This window comes from Oryctolagus cuniculus, chromosome 1 (genome assembly GCF_051225735.1).
Source record: "Oryctolagus cuniculus isolate XC-2025 breed Fujian yellow rabbit chromosome 1, ASM5122573v1, whole genome shotgun sequence".
In the NCBI taxonomy this organism is placed as follows: Eukaryota; Metazoa; Chordata; class Mammalia; order Lagomorpha; family Leporidae; genus Oryctolagus; species Oryctolagus cuniculus.
The window spans coordinates 198065113-198085393 of NC_142867.1; the positions used below are offsets into that span (position 1 = coordinate 198065113).

Sequence of the window (20281 nt, forward strand, 5' to 3'; positions counted from 1 at the left end):
ACTCCCCAGATGGCTACAACGGCCGGATCTGCACCGATCCAAGCCAGGAGATTTTTCTGGGTCTCCCACATGGGTGCAGGGGCCCAAGGACTTGCGGCATCTTCTACTGCTTTCCCAAGTCATAGCAGAGAGCTGGATTCAAAGAGGAGCACTGGGACACAAACCAGTGCCCATATGGGAATCCGGCGCCACAGGCGAAGGCTTAGCCAACTCTGCCACAGCACCGACCCACATTTTTTGTTTTTAAAATCTCAGCAAGCTAGGGAAAGAATTCCTTTATGTAGTAAAGGACATCTATAAAAACTCCGTGGCTAATATTATATTTAATGGTAAAAAACTAGATGCCTGTCCTCTAAGATTAGTAACACTACAAGGATAATCACTCACCACTTCGGTTCAGCATTACGCTGGAGCTTCTAATCAGTGCTTTGAGGCAAAGAAAAGAAAAGGCATCCAGGTTGGAAATAAAGAAATAAAATTGCCTTTAACCATAGATAACATGATCATCTATGTTAAAAACCCGCAGTATCGGGACCAGCGCTGTGGCATAGGAGGTAAAGCCACCACTTGCAGTGCCAGCATCACATACGGGCTATGGCCTGGGAAAGTAGTAGAAAATGGTTCAAGTGCTTGGGCCCCGGCACAGGTGAGACCAGGGTAGGAGAGCCAGAAGCTTCTTCACAGTCTCTCACAATCAAAGTGTCAGCCCAGGGACTGTGGTCTCCTCTGGAGGATCTGCTTCCCAACTCACTCAGTGATCATTGGAAAGATTCAGTTTCTCTCTGGCAGTTTAACACAGGCTGCCCTCAGTGCCTTGCCATGTGGCCTTTCCAAGATGGCAGCTTGTTTCACAAAAGTATGAACACCAAGAAGGCAATAGGGAGAGTCAGCTGGCAAGTCCCAAGTAATGATCTTTTGTAACCTCATCATAGATATTCTTTAATATTCTGTTGGTCGGGAATCAACCCTTGCAGCATTCGGATCTGGCTAAAAGGCCCATGAGAGTCTCACAGGCGTGGAAAGCCATGACACGGTGGCAAAAACAACCTAAGTGAAAGATCCTGGTGAACAAGACCCCAGCAGAAGGAACAGGCCATCAAGGAGGGAGGCGCCTTTCTCGAAAGGGAGGAAGGAACCTCCACCATGATATGGCGTTGACTAAACAAGTTCAGAGTTGGTGAACTCAAGGGGCTTCCATAGCCTAGACAGCTCATGGCAAGAGTGTCGGGTGATTGCTGACGTCATAAATAAGAGTGCCAATTGTTAAATCAACAACGGGAGTCACTGGGTACATGCTCCCCACATAGGATCTCTGTCCTTAATGTGTTTTACTAGGAAACTTAAAAACAACACTACTAGTCGAACAATACCCTATACCTTGTGCGGTTGTGTGAGTGCAGCCTGTTGAAATCCTTGCTTAGTGTATACTAAGTTGATCTTCAGTATATGAAGGTAATTGAAAATGAAACTCGATGAAGGGCGGGATGGGAGAGGGAGTGGGAGAGGGGAGGGCCGTGAGAGAGAGGGAGGTTGGGGGGGGGGAGCCACAACAATACAAAAGTTGCACTTTGTAAATTCACATTTATTAAATAAAAATAAAAAAATATTCTGTTGGTCGGGCCAGTGCTGTGGCTTACTTGGTTAATCCTCTACCTGCGGTGCTGGCGTCCCATATGGCCACTGGTTCTAGTCCCGGTTGCTCCTCTTCCAGTCCAGCTCTCTGCTGTGGCCTGGGAAGGCAGTGGAGGATGGCCCAAGTGCTTGGGCCCCTGCACCTGCATGGGAGACCAGGAGGAAGCACCTGGCTTTGAATCAGCACAGTTCTGGCCATAGCAGCCATTTGTGGGGTGAACCAATGGAAGACCTTTCTCTCTGTCTCTTTCTTTCTCTCACTGTCTAGAACTCTACCTGTCAAATAAATTAAAAAAGAAAAAATATTCTGTTGGTCAGGACAAGTTATTTGGGGGGAGGGAATTATACAATGCCATGAGTAACAGGAGGCCTTAGAAAATCCAGTTCTTTGAGTCAGGTTATGTTTGTTTTCTGAAATTCAAATATATTTCCTTCTTAAAAATATTTTTGGGGCTGGCACTGTGGCATAGCATGTAAAGCCACCGCCTGCAGTTCCAGAATCCCATATGAGTGCTGGTTCAAGTCCCGGCTGCTCCACTTCTGATCCAGCTCTTTGCTATGGCCTGGGAGAGCAGTAAAAGATGGCCCATGTCCTTGGGTGCCTGCACCCGTGTGGAGACCCGGAAGAAGCTCCTGGCTCCTGGCTTTCGATCAGCTCAGCTCTGGCCATTTGTGGTCATTTAGGGAGTGAACCAGAAGATGGAAGACCTCTCTCTGTAACTCTGTCTTTCAAATAAATAAAATAAATCTTTTTTTTAAAAAAAGGAACCAAAGCAAAATGTTTATAAAAAAAAAAAAAAAACTACTGGCAATCCATGGGATGCCAGCATCACAGGTGGATGTTTAAACTGCTGTGCCACATGTTTATATTTGTTTATATGTTTATATTGCTCCATTGTTTATATTTTAATTTATTTATGATTTTATTTATCTGAAAAGTAGACACACATACCCAGAAAAAGAGAGAGACAGACAGACAGATATCTCCCATCCACCGATTCACTCCCCAAATGCCGCAAAAGCTGGGTCTGGACCAAGCCAAAACCAGGAGCCAGGAACTCACTCCAGGTCTCCCATGGGAGCGGCAGTGACCCAAGTACTTGAGCCATGACTGCTGCATCTGAGGTGTGCATTAGTAGGAAGCTCCAATTGGGAGTGGAGCCAGAACTTGAGCCAGGCATTCTGATACAGAATGTGGCCATCCCATGCAGCACCCTAACCACACACTGAATGCCCACCCCACCAATCACACAGACTCTAAAGATTGACAATTCTGTTCTTGTATCACTCGGTCAAAGGCAAAATTCACCTTATACCTCATGATATTGTATTTTAGAGGTAACCATTTTTTTAAGATTTATTTATTTATTTGAAGGACAGAGTTATAGAGAGGCTGAGGCTGAGGTAGAGAGAAGTCTCCCATCTGCTGGTTCACTCCCCAGGTGGCTGCAACAGCCAGAGCTGCACCTATCCAAAGTCAGGAGATATCCAAAGCCATATCACTCTTTCTGGATATGTGTGGCTACCTTTCAGATAAATAAAAGGTTTCTAATGAGCTTCTTCCATGTCTCCCATACGGGTGCAGAGGTCCAAGGATTTGAACCTTCTTCTACTGCTTTCCCAGGCCATAGCAGAGAACTGGATCAGAACAGGAGCAGCCAGGACTCAAACCGGTGCCCATATGGGATGCTGGAACTGTAGGCAGCGGTTTTACCCATTATGCCACAGTGCAGGCCCTGAGATAACCATCTTTCAATTGAAAGACAAAAGTGGAGCTCTTTAATCAAAAATGCAAAATGATCCTAAGGCTGTTTTTCACATTGTAGGCCCAGGCCAATTAGTAAATCATGAAATCATATTAGAGAGTCAGTGAGTCAATATCAGAGTTATTATAATGAAATAGGTTAGAAAGGAAAGAAAATATCAAAGAACATCACATCTAGTAAAAGTATGATTATTTCACAAAACTTGTAGTTATAGATCTAAAACATATTTAAAAATATATGTATAGGGTTACATTATAAACTCTTACTGTGCATCACAACAAAAAATATGAAAAACATATCATGAAAGGTTTCTAAGGAAAACACTGTGTAACTGGTCATTAGGAAATAAGCAGTGAGGCATTGTGTCCTGTTTTGCATTTTCCCTCTTGGTTTGCCTATTCCTGTCCATTGGGAATGGAGGTGGCCAAAGATCTATAGTCAACAAGAACAACAGGTACAAAAACAAAAACCTCAAATCAAAAGTGGTCAATGGACTTGGATAGACATTTCTCCAAAGAAGATATACAAATGGCCAGTAAGCACATGGAAGATGGTCAACATCATTAGTCATTAGAGAAATGCAAATCAAAACCACAATGAAATACCACTTCACATCCAGAATGGCTATTATCAAAAAAAGTAAAACAAGAGCCACAGTTGTGGTGTAGTGGGTAAAGCCTCCACCTGCAAAGCACGCATCCCATATGGGCACCAATTCATATTCCAGCTACTCCACTTCTGATCTAGCTCCCTATTAATGGCCTGGGAAAGGCAGCATAAGATGATCCAAGTGTTTGCGCCCCTGCCACCCATGTGGGAAGCCCAGATGAAGCTTCTGGCTCCTGGCTTCCACCTGGCCTAACACTGGCTGTTGCAGCCATCTACAGAGTGAACCAGTGGATGGAATGGAATGTCTCTCTCTCTCTCCCTCTCTCCATGTAACTCTTTCAAAATAAATAAGTAAAATATTTTTTAAAAAATGTTCACAAAAAGAAACTGGAACCCTGGTGCATTACTGGTAGGAATGTGAAATAATACAACCACTGTTGAAAACTTAGTAAGTTACTTAATTTGACAATCCCTCTAAAAGTTAAATATATAATTATCATAGTGATCCAGTAATTCCACTCCTAGGTATAGACTTAAAGGAAAAGTAAGCAATATCTCTAACAGACACTTGTACACCAATGTTCATAGTAGCATTATTCACAATAGTCAAAAGGTAGAAATAAGCTAGGTGCACATTAACAGATGAATGGGTAAGCAAAATGTGGTGTATGCATACAATGGAATAGTTTAGCCATAAAAGGGAATGAAATTCTGACACATGCTACAACATGGATAACACAGGTATTATGCTAAGCAAAGTGTCACAAATATTGTATGATTTCACTTATATAAATTACCGAGAATAAACAAATTCATAGAAAGTAGAAATTACCAGGGGTCAGTAGGAGAGGGGGAATGGTGAGCTATTTAGTAAGTACAGAGTTTCTTTCTGGATTGATGAAAACGTGTTGGAAATGATGATGGCCACACAACATTGTGAATGCACTTAATGCCACTGAATTCTACATTGTAAATGGTTAAAATGGCATGAACTTTATGTTATATATTTTTAACCCAAATTTTCTCAAAACAATCAGTTTTTGCCAGTGATTTGCAGAGAAGGAGAAAGTGGTGAATAGGTGGCACTGAAATTATTCTGTGGGATTCTATAATAGTATACATATGTAATTATACATTGGTCAAAACTCATATATTACCCAAAAAGAGCACCCTAATATAAAAAGTGTATGTTAGTTAATAATAATGTATCCATATTGGCTCCTCAATTGTGATAAATGTACCACAGCAATGCAAGATATTATTAAGGGCAAACTGTATATTTGCCAGCCAGGCACAGGAAGAAGGTATATGGGAACTCTGTACTTTTCACTAAATTTTCCTGCAAACATAAAATGCTCTAAAAAAGTAAGTTTTTAAAAAGGTTACAATATAAATATTTTTAAAATTTACTTTTTTCACTACTAGTTCATACATTATCTTCTTTCCAGGAATTCGCCTGGACAGGCAAATGTAAATACAGGGTGCTGATAGGAAGGTGGGCTAAAAATGAGGCTGTTGGCAGAGGGTGAGAGTCAGAGGAAGATTTAGGGCAGGGGATGTTCTACTCCAAGTCCCACAGAGGAGAGGAACTAGAAGCCAGTGGGGGCAGATGACTGGGTGGTCTGAACACCTCACTCAAGGCTGGGATTGTGAGCCTGATGTGAGTTTCTGTTCTTGGTCAGAAAGTAGCAGCCCCCTGCTGGCAAGAAGCTGGCATGACAGGACTGAACAAAGAAGATTAGGTTTCACATGTTCACCCCCTTGCTCAGTGCGTTGGATGACCTCCTTGCTAGGGTGTAGTGAGCAGGGACAGAAGTTGAGCAGTGGTGAAGGTCAGTTGCCTGAAATCACCTCTGGGATGGGTAGGAGCCTGCAGGGGACCATGGGCAAGACTGGCTCCACCCTAACCAGGATGTGTGCACACTAACCCTGGCTTGCAACCTGATGCCACTGTGACACAGCAGAGTCTATTCCCTTCATTCTGGGTCTCCCTCCAGTCCCCTAGCTCTGTGGCTCTCTGCCCAGCTCCCACCAGATAGGATGTGCCTGTCAGTAGACCTCCCTTGATCTTTGGGAAGCTTTAGGAAAACACCGGGAGAGTTGGCTCAGCAGGCTGGGACCTTGTTCCTGCCTGCCCTTGGGGCCCAGTTAGGGGCTGGTCCTGTGTCCCTTAGGCACAGAGTCACCATTCAGAGGAGGGACACATCCCTGGCTCTTCTGTGTCCTAATGGTGGAGACACTGTACTAAATGCAGGGTCCTAGCCGAGGAAGCAGGTCTGCCACTACTTCCTGGGTTGATGGGGGTATGAGTGATTCTGGATTTCCTTAGAAACTAGATTTCCACAGCTTCTCATAACACATCACATGGAAGCCACAGCACTCTCTGCCCTTATCCAGCTCCTGACTCCTTTGTGGTAGATCAGCAGGGGGATGCAGAGGTGCTACTTTCTAAGGGACTGCATGACCAAAACAGGTCCATCCGTGTGTCCAGGGAAGCCTCTTTGTTTCCCTGTCTCCCAATTCTCTCCTCCAAATCCTGAAAACACCCTGGTCCCTTGCTGAGCACTAGGATGCCACTCCTGCCATATTTCTTTATCTCCAGCCCCATATTCTTGTTCAGGCCCCATGCATTTTATTTAAAAAGAAGAGAGAGTGAGAGAGGGAGGGAGAATCCCTCCACATATTTGCTTCCCAAATGCCTGCAACAACCAAGGTTGGGTCAGGCCGAAGCTAGGAGCCAGAAACTCCATCTGTGTCTCCTACATGAGTGACAGGGACCTAACTACTTGAGCCATCACCTGCTGCCTTCCAGGGCATTCCCTTCTAAGGAAGATGGATTCAGAAGCAAAGCCAAACTCCAGCTCAGGTGTTCTGATATAGAATGCAAGCATCCCAAGCACCATCTTAACCACTACACCAAACACTCACCCCATGGCCCCACGCGTTTAGAGCATTCTCTGTGATCTCTCCAGCGGCCTCAGTATTCCAAGAGCACCTGCTTCACACACATAATCAGCAACTTCAACCATCTTTTCATGTCTGCCTAGGCTTTTACACCACCACAATTCCTTAGGCCCTACAGAAAGTTTCCGTGGTAACGTTCCGAATTCCTCTTCACCTCCAGCTTCCCAGCTGTCACTCTCCTGTCACTCCATCCCTCCCCTGGAGCAGTGGCCCATTTCCCAGCTCCTCACACATCCTTCTAGGCATTTGCCTGTTCTCTCTTATATGTAGGATACCCTTGTACCACAAAATCCTTCATCAATGCCACATTCAGTCCCCACATCACTAGAAAGTCTGTGTTTTTAGTGAAAGTCAGCCCCTTGACTTGGGTAATCACTCTCCCACTTTCACTGCTGCACCACAGTATTCTCTCTCTGCTGTCTTGCATCATCCATTCATCCCTCTTGACTGAATCTTTCTCATCAAGATCCAACAGGCTGTCTGTCATTTTTAAGAAAGTTCTTTCTGGATCTCACTCCCTCTTAGAGTTACTGCCTCCTTTTTCTGCACCGTTGTGAGACAGAAGTCCTTGCAGGAGTTGATTACACATCCTGTCACTCTTTCTTGACTCCACACTAGCCATTGTTCATCACTCACCTGAGACTTTTTCCCAAAGTCATGAATAGTCTTTACTTTGCTACATTTAATGGTGAATTTCTAGTCCTCCTCTTACTCCACTGGCAACTGTCCATGCTGTTGATTATTTTTCTCCTTAAATTTCCCTCTCTTGGCTTCCAGTGTACTACACTCCTCTGATTTTCCTGGCTACTGCTTCTAAATCTCCTTCACTTATTAGTTCCTCATTTTCTTCTCAATTCCTTAACAATTGAGAATCCCAGAGGTCAGTCTATAGGTCTTTCATTACTCTTATTACCCTGGTGGTCCTATCTAATCTCTTAAATTTATAGCAGGCTACACACACACACACACACACACACACACACAATTTTATAGCAAGCTGTCTTTAGCTATCTGCCTGCAGCCTTAACCCTTCCTTGAACTCCAGGCTCATATGTCCAAATTGTCTAATCAACATACACACTTAGATGTCAATATTCATCTCAGTCTGGAAAAAAAATGAATTCCTGACTCCTTACCCTCTACCACCACCCAATATTACATACCAAACCTACTTCAATGTCAGTATTTTCCATTTTGATTAATGGCAACTTCATCTTGCCAGTTACTCAGGCCAAAAACACTGGTATCATTCTTGATTATTTTTCTAATAATCACATCCAGTCTACCTGTAAATCCTGTTGTATGTGCCTTCAACATGAATCCAGCATCTAAATACTTATGATCTCATCTGTTGCTACCACTACTAGAGTAATGACATAACTAATCTCCCTGATTCTACCCAAGTCTATACCCCTGACACTCCCTCATTAGCACCACAGCCTAAGTGATCCTTATAAAACATAAGTCAGATGTAAGCAGAGTCTAGTAGCTCCCCGTTTACTCAGAGTAACAGCAATGTCCTTGCATTGAACTGCTAGGCCTTCTGCCACTTGTTCTCGTACGGTTCTTTTGTCATCCCTCAGGCTCACTGGCTTTCTTGTCCCACCTAAGAGGCTAGGCTTGCGCCAGCATCCAGACTTCTGCAACAGCTCTAATTTCTGGCTGGAATGCTCTTTGTCCTTTATCCATGTGCTTGACTCTCTCACCTCCTGGCGGTCCTTGCCAGTGAGAACTGCCCGGAACTCCTTATTTAAAACTGTACTCCACTGAAGTCTTCCCTAACCCTCTTACCCTGATTTTTCACATACAGACTATACTTTTTACTGTGGTTCTTTTGTCTCCTCCATAGCACACTCCCAATGTGAGCTCCTTGGGAGCATTCTTTCCCCCTTTTTGTTCACTGCCACATTTCCAGTGTCTGTAAAAGTAGCTGGCAGCACATAACAGGTTCTCAGTACTTGATGAAAGAACTGGTATCACCCATTTTCCATCTTGGAAGCATGATTCTGATCCCTCAAACATTTGAGTGTACTTTTTTGGTTATACAGAGGCTTCTCCAGTGAGTCCCTATTCTCTGGTGGCCTGCCATTTGTTTGACACACTGCCTTTGCTTGTGTTGTAGTCCCAGCCTGGGGAAGCCTCTCTCCATGCTGCTGCCTGCCTGCCTCACTCCTGCTCATGCTTGGAAACTCAGCCTACACATCACCTCTTCCAGGAAACACACAATGAACATCATCACCTCTTCACCCCCACAATGAGATTAAGTGCCCTCCTGTGTACTTTCTTTTTGTTTTTTTGACAGGCAGAGTGGACAGTGAGAGAGAGCGCCAGAGAGAAAGGTCTTCCTTTGCCGTTGGTTCACCCTCCAATGGCTGCCGCGGCCGGCGCACCGCGCTGATCTGATGGCTGGAGCCAGGTACTTATCCCGGTCTCCCATGGGGTGCAGGGCCCAAGGACTTGGGCCATCCTCCACTGCACTCTCTGGCCACAGCAGAGAGCTGGCCTGGAAGAGGGGCAACCGGGACAGAATCCGGCGCCCCAACCAGGACTAGAACCCGGTGTGCCGGTGTCCCAAGGCGGAGGATTAGCCTAGTGAGCCACGGCGCTGGCTCCTCCTGTGTACTTTCACCTAGTCCCCTACCCAGCTCCAGTGAAACTGCTTCCAAAGACTTCCTATAACTTCTCTCTACCCCACAGTCCATGAACTCCAAGAGAGGAAGGCCCGTGTGTTGTTCACTGTGGTCTCCCTGTCTGGCTTAGTGCCTGGCACAGTAAGTACTTGAATATATGAATTGCTGAATGCAAGACTCAGCTCAAAGTCATTTTTATTGTGATCCTTTTGGCGACCTCTTCTCCAGCTGATTTTCATTCTAGTAGGTCTTTATTACATACAGCTGGGAGGTTGGGGGAGACAGGGCTGGAATAGGCAACAGGGCTATGGCAGGTCTCCAGGTGGACTTCCCTTCAACGTCTCAACAGTGTCAGAGAAAAGACTGAGGAGAGTCTATCGCTTGGTTGTGATATCTGTCAGATTAACTATGTTTTTGTTAAACAGAAAGCATCTCCTCAAGTTGGGAGACCTGTGGCACTCTAAAAACTTTGCCTCCACATAGTGGGCATATATAAAGGTCATCAGTAAATTCCGTGTGTAGGAAAACTCTATTGGATTCCTGCTTACTAATTCTTACTACCATCATCATATCCGCATTTGCTCTTCTGGGCCAAAGCACACCACAGAAAACCATGATGGCATTCAAGCCTGACCTTTACCTTCAGTGCACCTTAAACAGCATTTCTTTGCTCAGGCCACTTTATCTGCAGTCCAGGATGAGGCTGCTGACCCATCAGAAAGAAAAAGTGCATTTAAATTCCTATCCCACATGGAAGAGGTTTCAACCTCTTCTGCCCTCTGCATCATATACTGTACTGAAAATAAGGAGACACAAACAGCTGTCTGCTTACAGGTAGAGAGTATATTTGGAGAATGCCTTGCCTCACCTGTGTGTTAATGGAAACGGTGATGACAGCGTTTTTTCAGGGGGATGCAGAGGTGTGGGAACCTATCAACTCCTTTTCTTTGGAATGGGGAGTCTCCGTATGCAAACCAGTGTCTTCTGCTGAGGTGAGAGTTGAGACCTGGGGTAGATTTCCTGCTTGGGTGGCAATCAGTTGAGGACAGATTTTGGAGCAGCAGCAGGAATGACGCAGGATACAGGATTGGCAGATTTTAAAGGAAAGTTACTGAAGCTGCTTTTGTGGGCAGCTGGGGCATCAGATTTCATGCCCTCCTTCTTAGTAGGGGGACACTGGGCCCCAGGACCCACTGTTGTCTTTTCCATGTTAGGTCCCCGCACAAGCTTTTTAGTGGGGATTGGGCTCTTCTCAACCGTTTTTGTCTTGGCTTTGGTCGTTGTCTCAGCCTTACTGGGGATGATGGATTCCTCATGCCTTTGACCTTTCACTTCAGGGTTAATCCAGTGTGAAAAGAGAGTCATCTTGTTTTCCAAGTCAACTGGAGCTTCTGGAAGGGTTGGAGCTCTTATGAGTAAGGGCTGCCTGAAAAACCCTGCGGCTCTAGGCCCTGGGAAGTATGACCCTGCTGCAAATTTGGGCCCTGCCAAGCTTCACCCCATAAGACTTAGCCCTGAAACATTTAACCCTGAAAGTTTATACCTAAAAATGCACCCCCTTCAAAGATTGAACTTGCAATATTTGGTCCAGCAAATGATGGCCCAGTACATTGGCCCTATAAAGTCTGGCTCTTTAAGACCAAGGCACCCCAGGTCTGGTGTTCTCAGGAATCTTTGGTTGATATTGTTCAGCTTAGTCTAAAGGACTTGCAGATCATTTTCATCTGATCCTTTTGTCCCAAGCAACCCCCCGGGATTCTGCAGACTCAAGGTAAGGGAGAAGCAGATGAAGGTACTGGCATGTAACAGCAAGCTGAGAGGATGGAGATAGTTGCTAGAAAGTATCTACTCATTCATTGCAACTATCTGGCCAAACTAAAGATCTACCCAAGAAAGAGTCCAGAGATGCACATTTGGGAAGTCAGGGATTCTGGGGTTCTACTTAGAAGCATTCCTGTTGCCTCTGAGTTTCAACAGAATGGCTATCCTATCAGGTTGGAGAGAACCTCAGGCCTGCACCCCCCACCCCTGTGATTCCCTGCTGTTTTGAATTTCACTGAGTCCTCTCTTTTCTGTGCTAGGGTGGGGACTTACCTTACCCTTGCAAAGGCCTGGGCTAGAGTTCAGGGACCCTCCAGGCTGGGCTCACTCTGATCTCTAGCTGAACACACAGTACTAGTGCCTCTGTCATGTCCCCACTGAGTTGTGAGATCTCAGTGGGCAGAACTGTGGCATACTGCTCTAGAACTGGGTGCTACACTACTGTCTTTAGTTCATTGCAAGCTGTTCTTTTAGGTGGACCCACTCTGACTCTGGAACACATGGGATGCCTGGTGGGAGAGGGAGTTCCTAGAGCAATGTTCTCCCTTAGTTTATGGACTCCTAAAGTACCCCTAGGTAGATGTTCTTTGGGATGGCTGCAGTTTGTTCTCTGGATGCCTCCATCTTTATAGGACTTCCAAAATGCATCTCTAGGAGTTTATATTTCTGGCAGAAATTCAGTTTGGCCAAGAGGGGTATATTACATGATTAAGGATGGTCAGGATCTGTCTGACTGTCTATAGGCACCATCTCTGTTCACTTCACTCTGGACCCTTGTACACTGTATCCAAAAGTTTCATTGGCATCTTGAATGCATGGCCCAGGACTTACACATTCTTGTTCATATGCAACTGAGTCAGAGGCTCCGATGGGCCCATGTGATTACAGATTGGCTAGTGATTACCAGGGTCATGACTCTTGGGAGAGCCACGTAACAGAGAGCATGCAACCCTAACAGGAAGAGTAAAACTTGTGTTAATTTCTCAAGTGTTTCTGGGACTGGGCCCAGGCAGCTCAGGGTCATCAGTAATAGCATATGGTGCAGCCTGTTGCTGCTTGTCAAGGTCTGTCAGTATTCCAGGTGTCACTTCTAATTTGTGAAGGAGCTGAATGCTGCTTCCAGGTTTTCAGAAGACAAGGGAACCAAGTTGCTTCCAGGGCCCCTGGAATGCTGCCAACCTAGTGATTTGCAGTCTCAGCACATTTAAGTGTGGGCAGACAATGCCCTGGCAGATATTCTTACATTTGTAGACTTTGTGGTTCTGCAACATTGCCCTGGCCTGAGCAGGCAACTGTGGACTGGCCTTGCTGCCACAATGGATAAGTCAGGGCACCATCCTCACTGGCCTCCAGGGCTGTAGGGTGAAAGAGACTAACACAAGTCAGAGCTGTGCTGCCCTAGGGCTAAGCTGCCCTAGGGCAGGGGTTGCTGGTCAGCAGGGGACAAACAACTGGACAGACTGCTAGATCTTTTGGGGCAGGCCCCAGCAATGATAAATCAACCTATCGTTCCAACCACTCGGTAGGTGGAGCTTCAGCAATCTCTGGAATACTCCAAAAGAGTGCAGCCTCTCTCGTGAGGACAGAAATGGGCTTCCCCCTCAAAGAGGTTCCTAGGTTTAGTGGGATGGGCTATAACATGGCTCAAGGCATATGTTGAATGGTTCTTTACATCCACTGGGATCAGTGGTCAACTGTTGGCAAGCCACACTGCAGCTGGAACTGCCTCTCCAGCAGGTGCTACACCAAGGCCTCAGACTTGCGCAGAGTCAGAAGTTGGACATTGATATGAGCTTGTCAACGACTGAGTAGGAAACCTGAATTAGAGGATATAGGGAAGATGGTGGGACTAACCAAGACGGGTGGAAATTTTAGGCAGTACAGAGATGAAGAAGAAATCATTGAAGTAAAAGAGCCCAGGGCTCCCTGAAGAGATCTCTAGAGGCAGACCAAGGGTCTCACTATGGAAAACTGAGAATGCTTGAGTGAACTTGCTGGCCTCCCACGAAGCCCAGAGTAAATGGGAATGAGAGCCTATATTTCAACTTTCATTAGAAGTGGTATTAAGGATGAAACAAATGGTTGATTGGTTGTTCTCCAACCTTTGAAAACATTGACAGTGGTATGGTAAAGCTGCCACAGGACCTCCCTCACAGCTCTTGGAAGCCCTCAAGTGTAGAAATGCCATTATATCCTTGTACTTAAAGGATATCAGGGCCTTTTAGACATAGGAATGGCACATAAAAGGAATGCAAGATCATAGGGGTCATTTTGGGTTCAGTACTTATAGGTTCAGGGACAGAAAGGGAACCTAGTTAGAATGTAAGGGCTGCTGACCTTTATTCTCCTGGACAGCTGTGACTTTGTTCTTCTTCCTCTCCTGCTTCTTCACAGAAATCCCAGGTTCATCAAGACTTGAAGAAGAGAGAGCTCCCACATCCTGGGCCACGTCGGGAACTTTAAATCCCTTCCCATGTTTGTGGTGATCAACACAATGGTCTTGAATGCTTACTGTGCCAGTTAACCTGGAAGTTGACCGAGTTACACATTTCTGATCTACTAATCGTGACCGTGTGGGGCCAGATGGCAGTGAAAGCTCTCCAGAGTGCTCAGAATGTAGATCCTGACTCTGATCGAAAGACACACTAGATGTGGAGAACATCTCTAGGTAAGAAGAGCCCTGTGATGGCACCGAAAAAGTTGGGGAGACTTGTTTGTTCCCACCCTCCAGCAACCGATGAATCTCTAGAGCCACAGAATTGCAGACTGGGCAGCAGGGGTCTGCACACAGGAGCCGCCGCACACTTTCTTCCTTGGGAATCCAGCCCTGGCTGGGGAGGGAAACATGGCAATTGTCAGTGATGGAGTGACATCTGCCTCCTTAGAAGAGTGTGGCCTGGACATAGACATTGCCCTCCTCTAGTCTTGCAAGACCTAGGGCCTGTACCTTCTGGGCACCTACCCTTCTGCTTCTCTTCTTAACAAAATACCATCCGGCAAGGTACGATAGGCTAGACTGAGAGTCTAGGGCTTGTTGGAGAAAGTCTCAAACAAGCCATGTGTTGGCATGCTCCTCATAGAGGACTTAGAGTTGGGATCGCTTTTCTGCTGGCCTTGTCAAACAAATACACTAGGAGAAAGGAATCGGCCAAGTGGTTATCTGGTGGGCCATCACCAGAAATACTGCCAGGCAGAAGCTGGATCAGTTTCATTTTAGGCAAAGAAAGCTTGAGCCTGGTATTCAGGACATCCAAACTGTGGAAAATGAGGGCCTTGTGGGATCTCTGCATTCTGGGGGTATTTGGTGTTCTTGCCTCTGTATCCAGCATCTCTTGAGAACAAATCCTGTTCTCCACAGATCTTAAAGACAGGATAAGATGATAGGCTCCTTTCTGAGGTCTGTCTCAGGAACTGGCTCCCTGAAGACAGAACCAGAAGAGGCAGTGTCAGCAGATTCAGCCAGATTCAGGAGTCTGTCCTTGAAAGGGAGTAGCTGTAACGAGGAAATGATGATGACGACCCATTCTCTTGATTGGAGGCCTCGTCTCATATCTGAGTGTAGCCTTATGTAGTATCTTTTACAAATGATGCACTAATCAAATCCTGAATTCCAGAACCACTGTGACACTAGCATAGACTTGGGTGACCCTTCACTCCTGAACTATGTCAGCTCCATTCTATCCTGGTAACCAGCCTGCACTGTGTGTGTGTGTGTCCCTCCCAGCCATTATCCCTCCTCCTCCCTGCCCCAGGCCAAGCAGAGCTATCATTACAGGCCCAGCTGTGAGTTGGGAAATTGCAAAGAGCAAGAGATCACCTTTTCATGACAGAGATCAACTTCTGCAGCTTCTCAGCTTCTTCCTGGGAAGTTTTCTTTGCTGAGGAACCAGGAGACAGTGTTAGGTAGAATAGGAGAAGATTCAGGAACATTCTGTAGGAAGCTGAAGGCTGCTAATTTGAGGGGACTGAAAAATTCCAAAAATCAGTGCTGTAAGTCCCATTTGTGTACATTTAGCCATTTACAATGTGTTGTCCCATACCTAATCTGTTTTGACTATCACAACCACACTGTGAACAAAAAAGGATCATTGGTGTTATGCTTATTTTGTGGATAACAAGATAGAGATAAAGTGACTTCCACAGGATTGTAAAACTAGTAAATCAACCAGGAAAGTTCTCTGCCATACTTCCTCATTCTTTTTTCTTTTCTTTTCTTTTTTTTTTTTTTTTTTTTTTTTTTTTTTATTTGACAGGTAGAGTTCTAGACAGTGAGAGAGAGACAGAGAAAAAGGTCTTCCTTCCATTGGTTCACTCCCCTGATGGCCGCTACCAGGAGCCAGGTGCTTCCTCCCGGTCTCCCATGCAGGTACAGGGACCCAAGCACTTGGGCCATCTTCCACTGCCCTCCTGGGCCACAGCAGAGAGCTGGACTGGAAGAGGAGCAACTGGGACAGAATCTTGCGCCCCAATTGGGACTAGAACCTGGTGTGCTGGCGCCGCAGGCAGATTAGCCAAGTGAGCTGCGGTGTGGGCCTCTTCCTCATTCTTTAATCTCAGGAGAGGAAGACAGAGAATTTTGGAATGCTCTGATTTCCTACTCAGTTTCTGTAAGAAGTTGTCATTTGGGGTTATTGGAGTTTCAGTGAATAGAGGCACCAGGCTTTTGGAACGAGGGGTCCTAGAGCGCCAGGATCCGGGGGAACCTCACCCACAGTAGAAGGGACTCAGAGAAGAGATCAGGACTTTACCTTTTGCTTTATCTCTAGGCTTTTGTTTGGTTCTTTGGTGATGCTTAAAGACAAAAACATTAGAAAGTAAAGCTGAGGCACCATTTTCTTTTCATGTATAAAATGAAACAAAATTCATAAAGATTTTCCAATTTTTTCCTGTATCCCAACTTTCTATACTCTTTCACTTTTTCTTTCTTGACCCTTTTTTACTCCCAACAGTTCCCTTCTCTTCTTACTTCTGACTCACTTTAAGGCTCTTCCATACTCCCACCCCCATTCCATGGACAACTTCTTAGGGAGTTTAGGATGACACAGGAAGAAAAGTGGAACAGTTTAAGGGTTGGGTGATTCTAATAGCCAAAGATTTCAGCCATTAGAGGCCCTAAATGGCCACCAACCAGAACAATCAGCCAAATTGGGAAATACCCTGGAACCCAACGAGTAAACTTCCATTTTAAAAGGGGGATAGGGGGTGGGATGGGGGCAGATCAAGAGAAAAAAAGGTTTGATAAAATCTTTTTTGAGACTTATCAATTCAATCATAGTCAAAGTATTTCCCTACCAGGCAACAGCTCCTGTGAGGTCCCAACTTTATTTTTTGGCGTTTCTTTTTCACTTGCCAAATAATTAATCCAATAATGAAGATGGATCCACAGGCACATAAGGGATATCCAACATCCCACAGAATAAAAGTGGGAATCAACATGGTCTAAACCTTGTTGGCCATCCCTCTTCCTAGGCTTCCAGGGTCTTGGAACCTAATGCCTCCAGATTCTAGATCTTGTCATCTCTGCATCACAGAAGATAGATCCACACTGCTGGACTGCATCACAAAACCCTTCTGTTTCATAAGCCAGGCATCATATCACAGGCCTTTATCTGTCCTAGAGAAATTCTTATGGTGATTCAGTGTTCAGATAAAGGTATCTGATGTCCATATGGGCTGCAAAGTCTGGAGAGGAAGTACCTGAGTCACGGCATCATACACCTTTTCATCTGCTCTTGACTTCCTACACCTGATGGCTCCTTTCTCTCTATTCCTACAATAGTCTGTTGCCTATTCCCGGATAACGGAGTCTTTTTTGCATACTGCATGCACTTAAAAAGTGCTCTGTCAGAGGAACCCCATGAACTACATCATCTGTACTGGGAAGATAACTAGAAACAGAAGAGAATAGGGCAGACATTATACTGTTGTCTTGGAAACAGATCTTTGATGTCACAGGCAATGATGGAAGAGGCTCATGTACGATATGTCAAGGAAAGGAAAAAGCTGCTGCCATTTTAAATAACAGTTTTAGATGAGTGGGAAGAGACTGTAAAACTAGCCTCCATTTGGGCACATGTTGAGGCCACTTCTGGAGCTCTGTCCAAGACTGGGTTTCCAGAGCTTATAGCACATGGGCTATTCATGGAGACAGGTTATTGGCAAGAATTTTGATTACAGGTTCTTTGGTTGAATCCACCACAGTTGGAATGTTTGGCTGAAAGAGTGTTTTATGAAAATCTGAATTCGAACACCTTTATGCAGGGCAGGATTTCTCCTATTCAACCCCACTACCTACCACTCCTTTTGTGTCCGCACACATTGTTAACTTCTTGGTCCCTGGTGACATTATGGTATGCTTCCAGTACCCCAGGATTTCTTGCCCTGATGAGTAGTCTTAGGCTGAGAAATCTCTGAGAAGGTCATTTGGTCCTTTCCGTAGCATCCAGTCCTCCAACAAACAGGAGGTAGTTACTCAGAATGTGCTCAGCCCTAAGTTGGGTAGTTGCCACTGGGAATGCCTGTCTCTCATGTCAGAGTGCCTGGGTCCAAGTCCCAGTTCTGCTCCCAACTCCAGTTTACACCATGGGAGGCGACAGGTACCTGCAAGTATCTGGGTCCCTGCCACCTATGTGGGAGACTCTGACTGTGTTCCAGGCTACTGGCTCCAAACCCAGTTGTTGTGGTCATTTAACAAATGAACCAGCAGATGGAAGGAATCTTTCTCTCTCTCTCCCCCCTCTTTCTGAGTCTCTCCCTTTCAAATAAAAAATGAAAGTAAATACATTTTAAAACTTTTAAATCTAGAGTCGAAGACAAGACTAATTTGCGTGAAACAAGGGCCAACCTCACCAGGGACTGTGGAAGCGGAAATGGAGAGTTACTGTTTGATGGGTACAAAGTTTCTGTTTAGGATGATGAGTAAGTTCTGGAAATGAATAGTGGAGATGGTTGCACAACATTGCAAATATCCTTAATGCCCTAAAATGTACACTTAAAATTATTAAAATGGTACATTTATCTTAACTATGCTACCACAAGTAAAAAAATTAATTAAAGAGTTTTTTCAATGCTATAACGAAGCATATTCTGGAAATGACTTGACAAAGAAATAGATTAATGAATGTTTCTCTTAAAAATCTTTCTTACATTTACTGAAACAAAATAGATTCTTACAGTAAAGATGAAAGTCCCACCTAAAGATGGGATGAATTTGAGCCACATCTTTCCCAAACTTGACAATTCCATACCACAGGAAGGAGAATACATTTTCAACCAAAAACTACTGAATGACGGGCTAACAAAAAGTCAATTAAAAAGCAGTTCACAGGGGCTGGCACGGTGGCATAGCAGGTAAGGGGGTCGCCTGAGGTGCCGGCACCTCATCCCGTAGGGGCACTGGTTTGAGTCCCAGCTGCTCCACTTCCGATTTAGCTCCTTGCTAATGTACATGAGAAAGCAGCAGAAGATGGTCCAAGTCATTGGGCCTTTGCACCCACATGGGAGACCCAGAAGAAGCTCCTGGCTCCTGGCTTCAGATTGGCCCAGCTCTGGCTATTGTGGCCATTTGGAGAGTGAACCAGCAGATAAAGATTCATTCTCTCTCTCTCTCCCTCCCCCCTTCCCTCCTTCCCTCTCTATCTCTGCCTTTCAAATAATAAATCTTTAAAAAAATAAATAAAAAGCAGCTTGCAGTTTTTTCCCACAATGCCAGCATCCAATACTGGAGCACTGGTTCAAGTCCCAGCACCTGTACTTCCAATCCAGCTTCCTGCTAATGTGCCTGGGAAAGCAGCAGAAGATGGCTCAAGTATCTGGATCCCTGCCACCCACATGGGATACCTGGATGGAGCTCTGGTCTCCTGGCTTCAACCTGAACCAGCCTGGCAGTTGTGGCCATTTAGAGAGTGAACTAGCAGGTGGAAGAATCAATCTCTCTCTCTCTCTCTCTCTTTCTCTCTCTCTCTCTCCTCTCTCCTCTTTTAAATAAATAATATTTATTTTAAAAGAAGCTGTTTTGGGACTGGTGCTGTGGCATAGCAGGTAAAGCCATTGCTTGCAGTGTCGGCATCCCATATGGGCACTGGTTCAAGTTCCAGCTGCACCACTTCCAATCCAGCTCTCTGCTTTGGCCTGGGAAAGCAGCAGAAGATGGCCCAAGTCCTTGGACCCCTGCATCTACGTGGGAGACCTGGAAGAAACTCCAGGCTCCTGGCTTCAGATCAGCCCAGCTCTGCCATTGCAGCCATTTGAGGAGTGAACCAGTGGATGGAAGACCTCTATTTGTTTTTCTGCCTCTGCCTCTATAACCCTTCCTTTCAAATAAATAAATCTTAAAATAAAAGAAGTGGTTCTTAGTAGCAAGTCAACATACCTACAAAGTAGTTTACATTTTAGAGATTGAGCATCCCAGATCCAAAACTCTGAAATCAAAATTCTCAAAAATCAGACACTTTTTGAGCACCAACATGACACCTGACTGCATGTGGTAGGCCACAGTCAAAATAAATACAATAAATTGTCTAGGGGCAGGCTTTGGCCCAGTGGTTGAGATGCCCATGTCCCACGTTGGAATGCCTGGGTTTGAGTCCCAGCTCAGCTGTCAGTTCCAGCTTCCTTCTAGTGCACACTCTTGGAGGCAGCAGGTGATGGGTCTCTGCTACCTACATGGGGCTTGGATTGAGTTCGCAGCTCTAGGCATTACCCTGCCCCAGCCTTGGGACCATTATGGGCCCTCCCTCCCTCCCTTCTCAAGTAACTTTTAAAGGGATTTCTAATTTTAAAAAGCATAATACCAGCCGGCGCCGCGACTCACTAGGCTAATCCTCCGCCTGCGGCGCTGGCACCCCGGGGTTTAGTCCC

General features: G+C 45.4%; 1 protein-coding gene and 1 long non-coding RNA gene across 10 annotated transcripts in view; one reads left to right on the forward strand and one right to left on the reverse strand.

Annotated features, from left to right (window-relative positions):
- The window catches only part of LOC138844626 (uncharacterized), a 108082-nt gene that overhangs the window by 51820 nt on the left and 35981 nt on the right, over positions 1 to 20281 (forward strand). For 3 of the 4 annotated variants that reach the window (XR_016210681.1, XR_016210668.1, XR_016210667.1), the window contains one exon: positions 13817 to 14090. This is a non-coding gene — a long non-coding RNA (uncharacterized LOC138844626). Of the gene's footprint in view, positions 1 to 13816; positions 14091 to 19428; positions 19764 to 20281 lie in introns of those variants that run through there. The other variant, XR_016210673.1, reaches the window with a different exon arrangement.
- Positions 9560 to 20281, reverse strand: part of SPATA31F3 (SPATA31 subfamily F member 3) — a 56559-nt gene continuing 45837 nt past the window's right edge. For 5 of the 6 annotated variants that reach the window (XM_089300008.1, XM_089300017.1, XM_089300014.1 and 2 more), the window contains 3 exons: positions 15240 to 15300; positions 13760 to 14253; positions 9560 to 10992 (listed from right to left, as the gene is read on the reverse strand). In XM_089300008.1, the coding sequence (XP_089156134.1) occupies positions 10637 to 10992; positions 13760 to 14253; positions 15240 to 15300 (911 nt within the window). In that variant the 3' untranslated portion in view covers positions 9560 to 10636. Of the gene's footprint in view, positions 10993 to 13759; positions 14254 to 15239; positions 15301 to 16170; positions 16214 to 16714; positions 19402 to 20281 lie in introns of those variants that run through there. The other variant, XM_008271831.5, reaches the window with a different exon arrangement.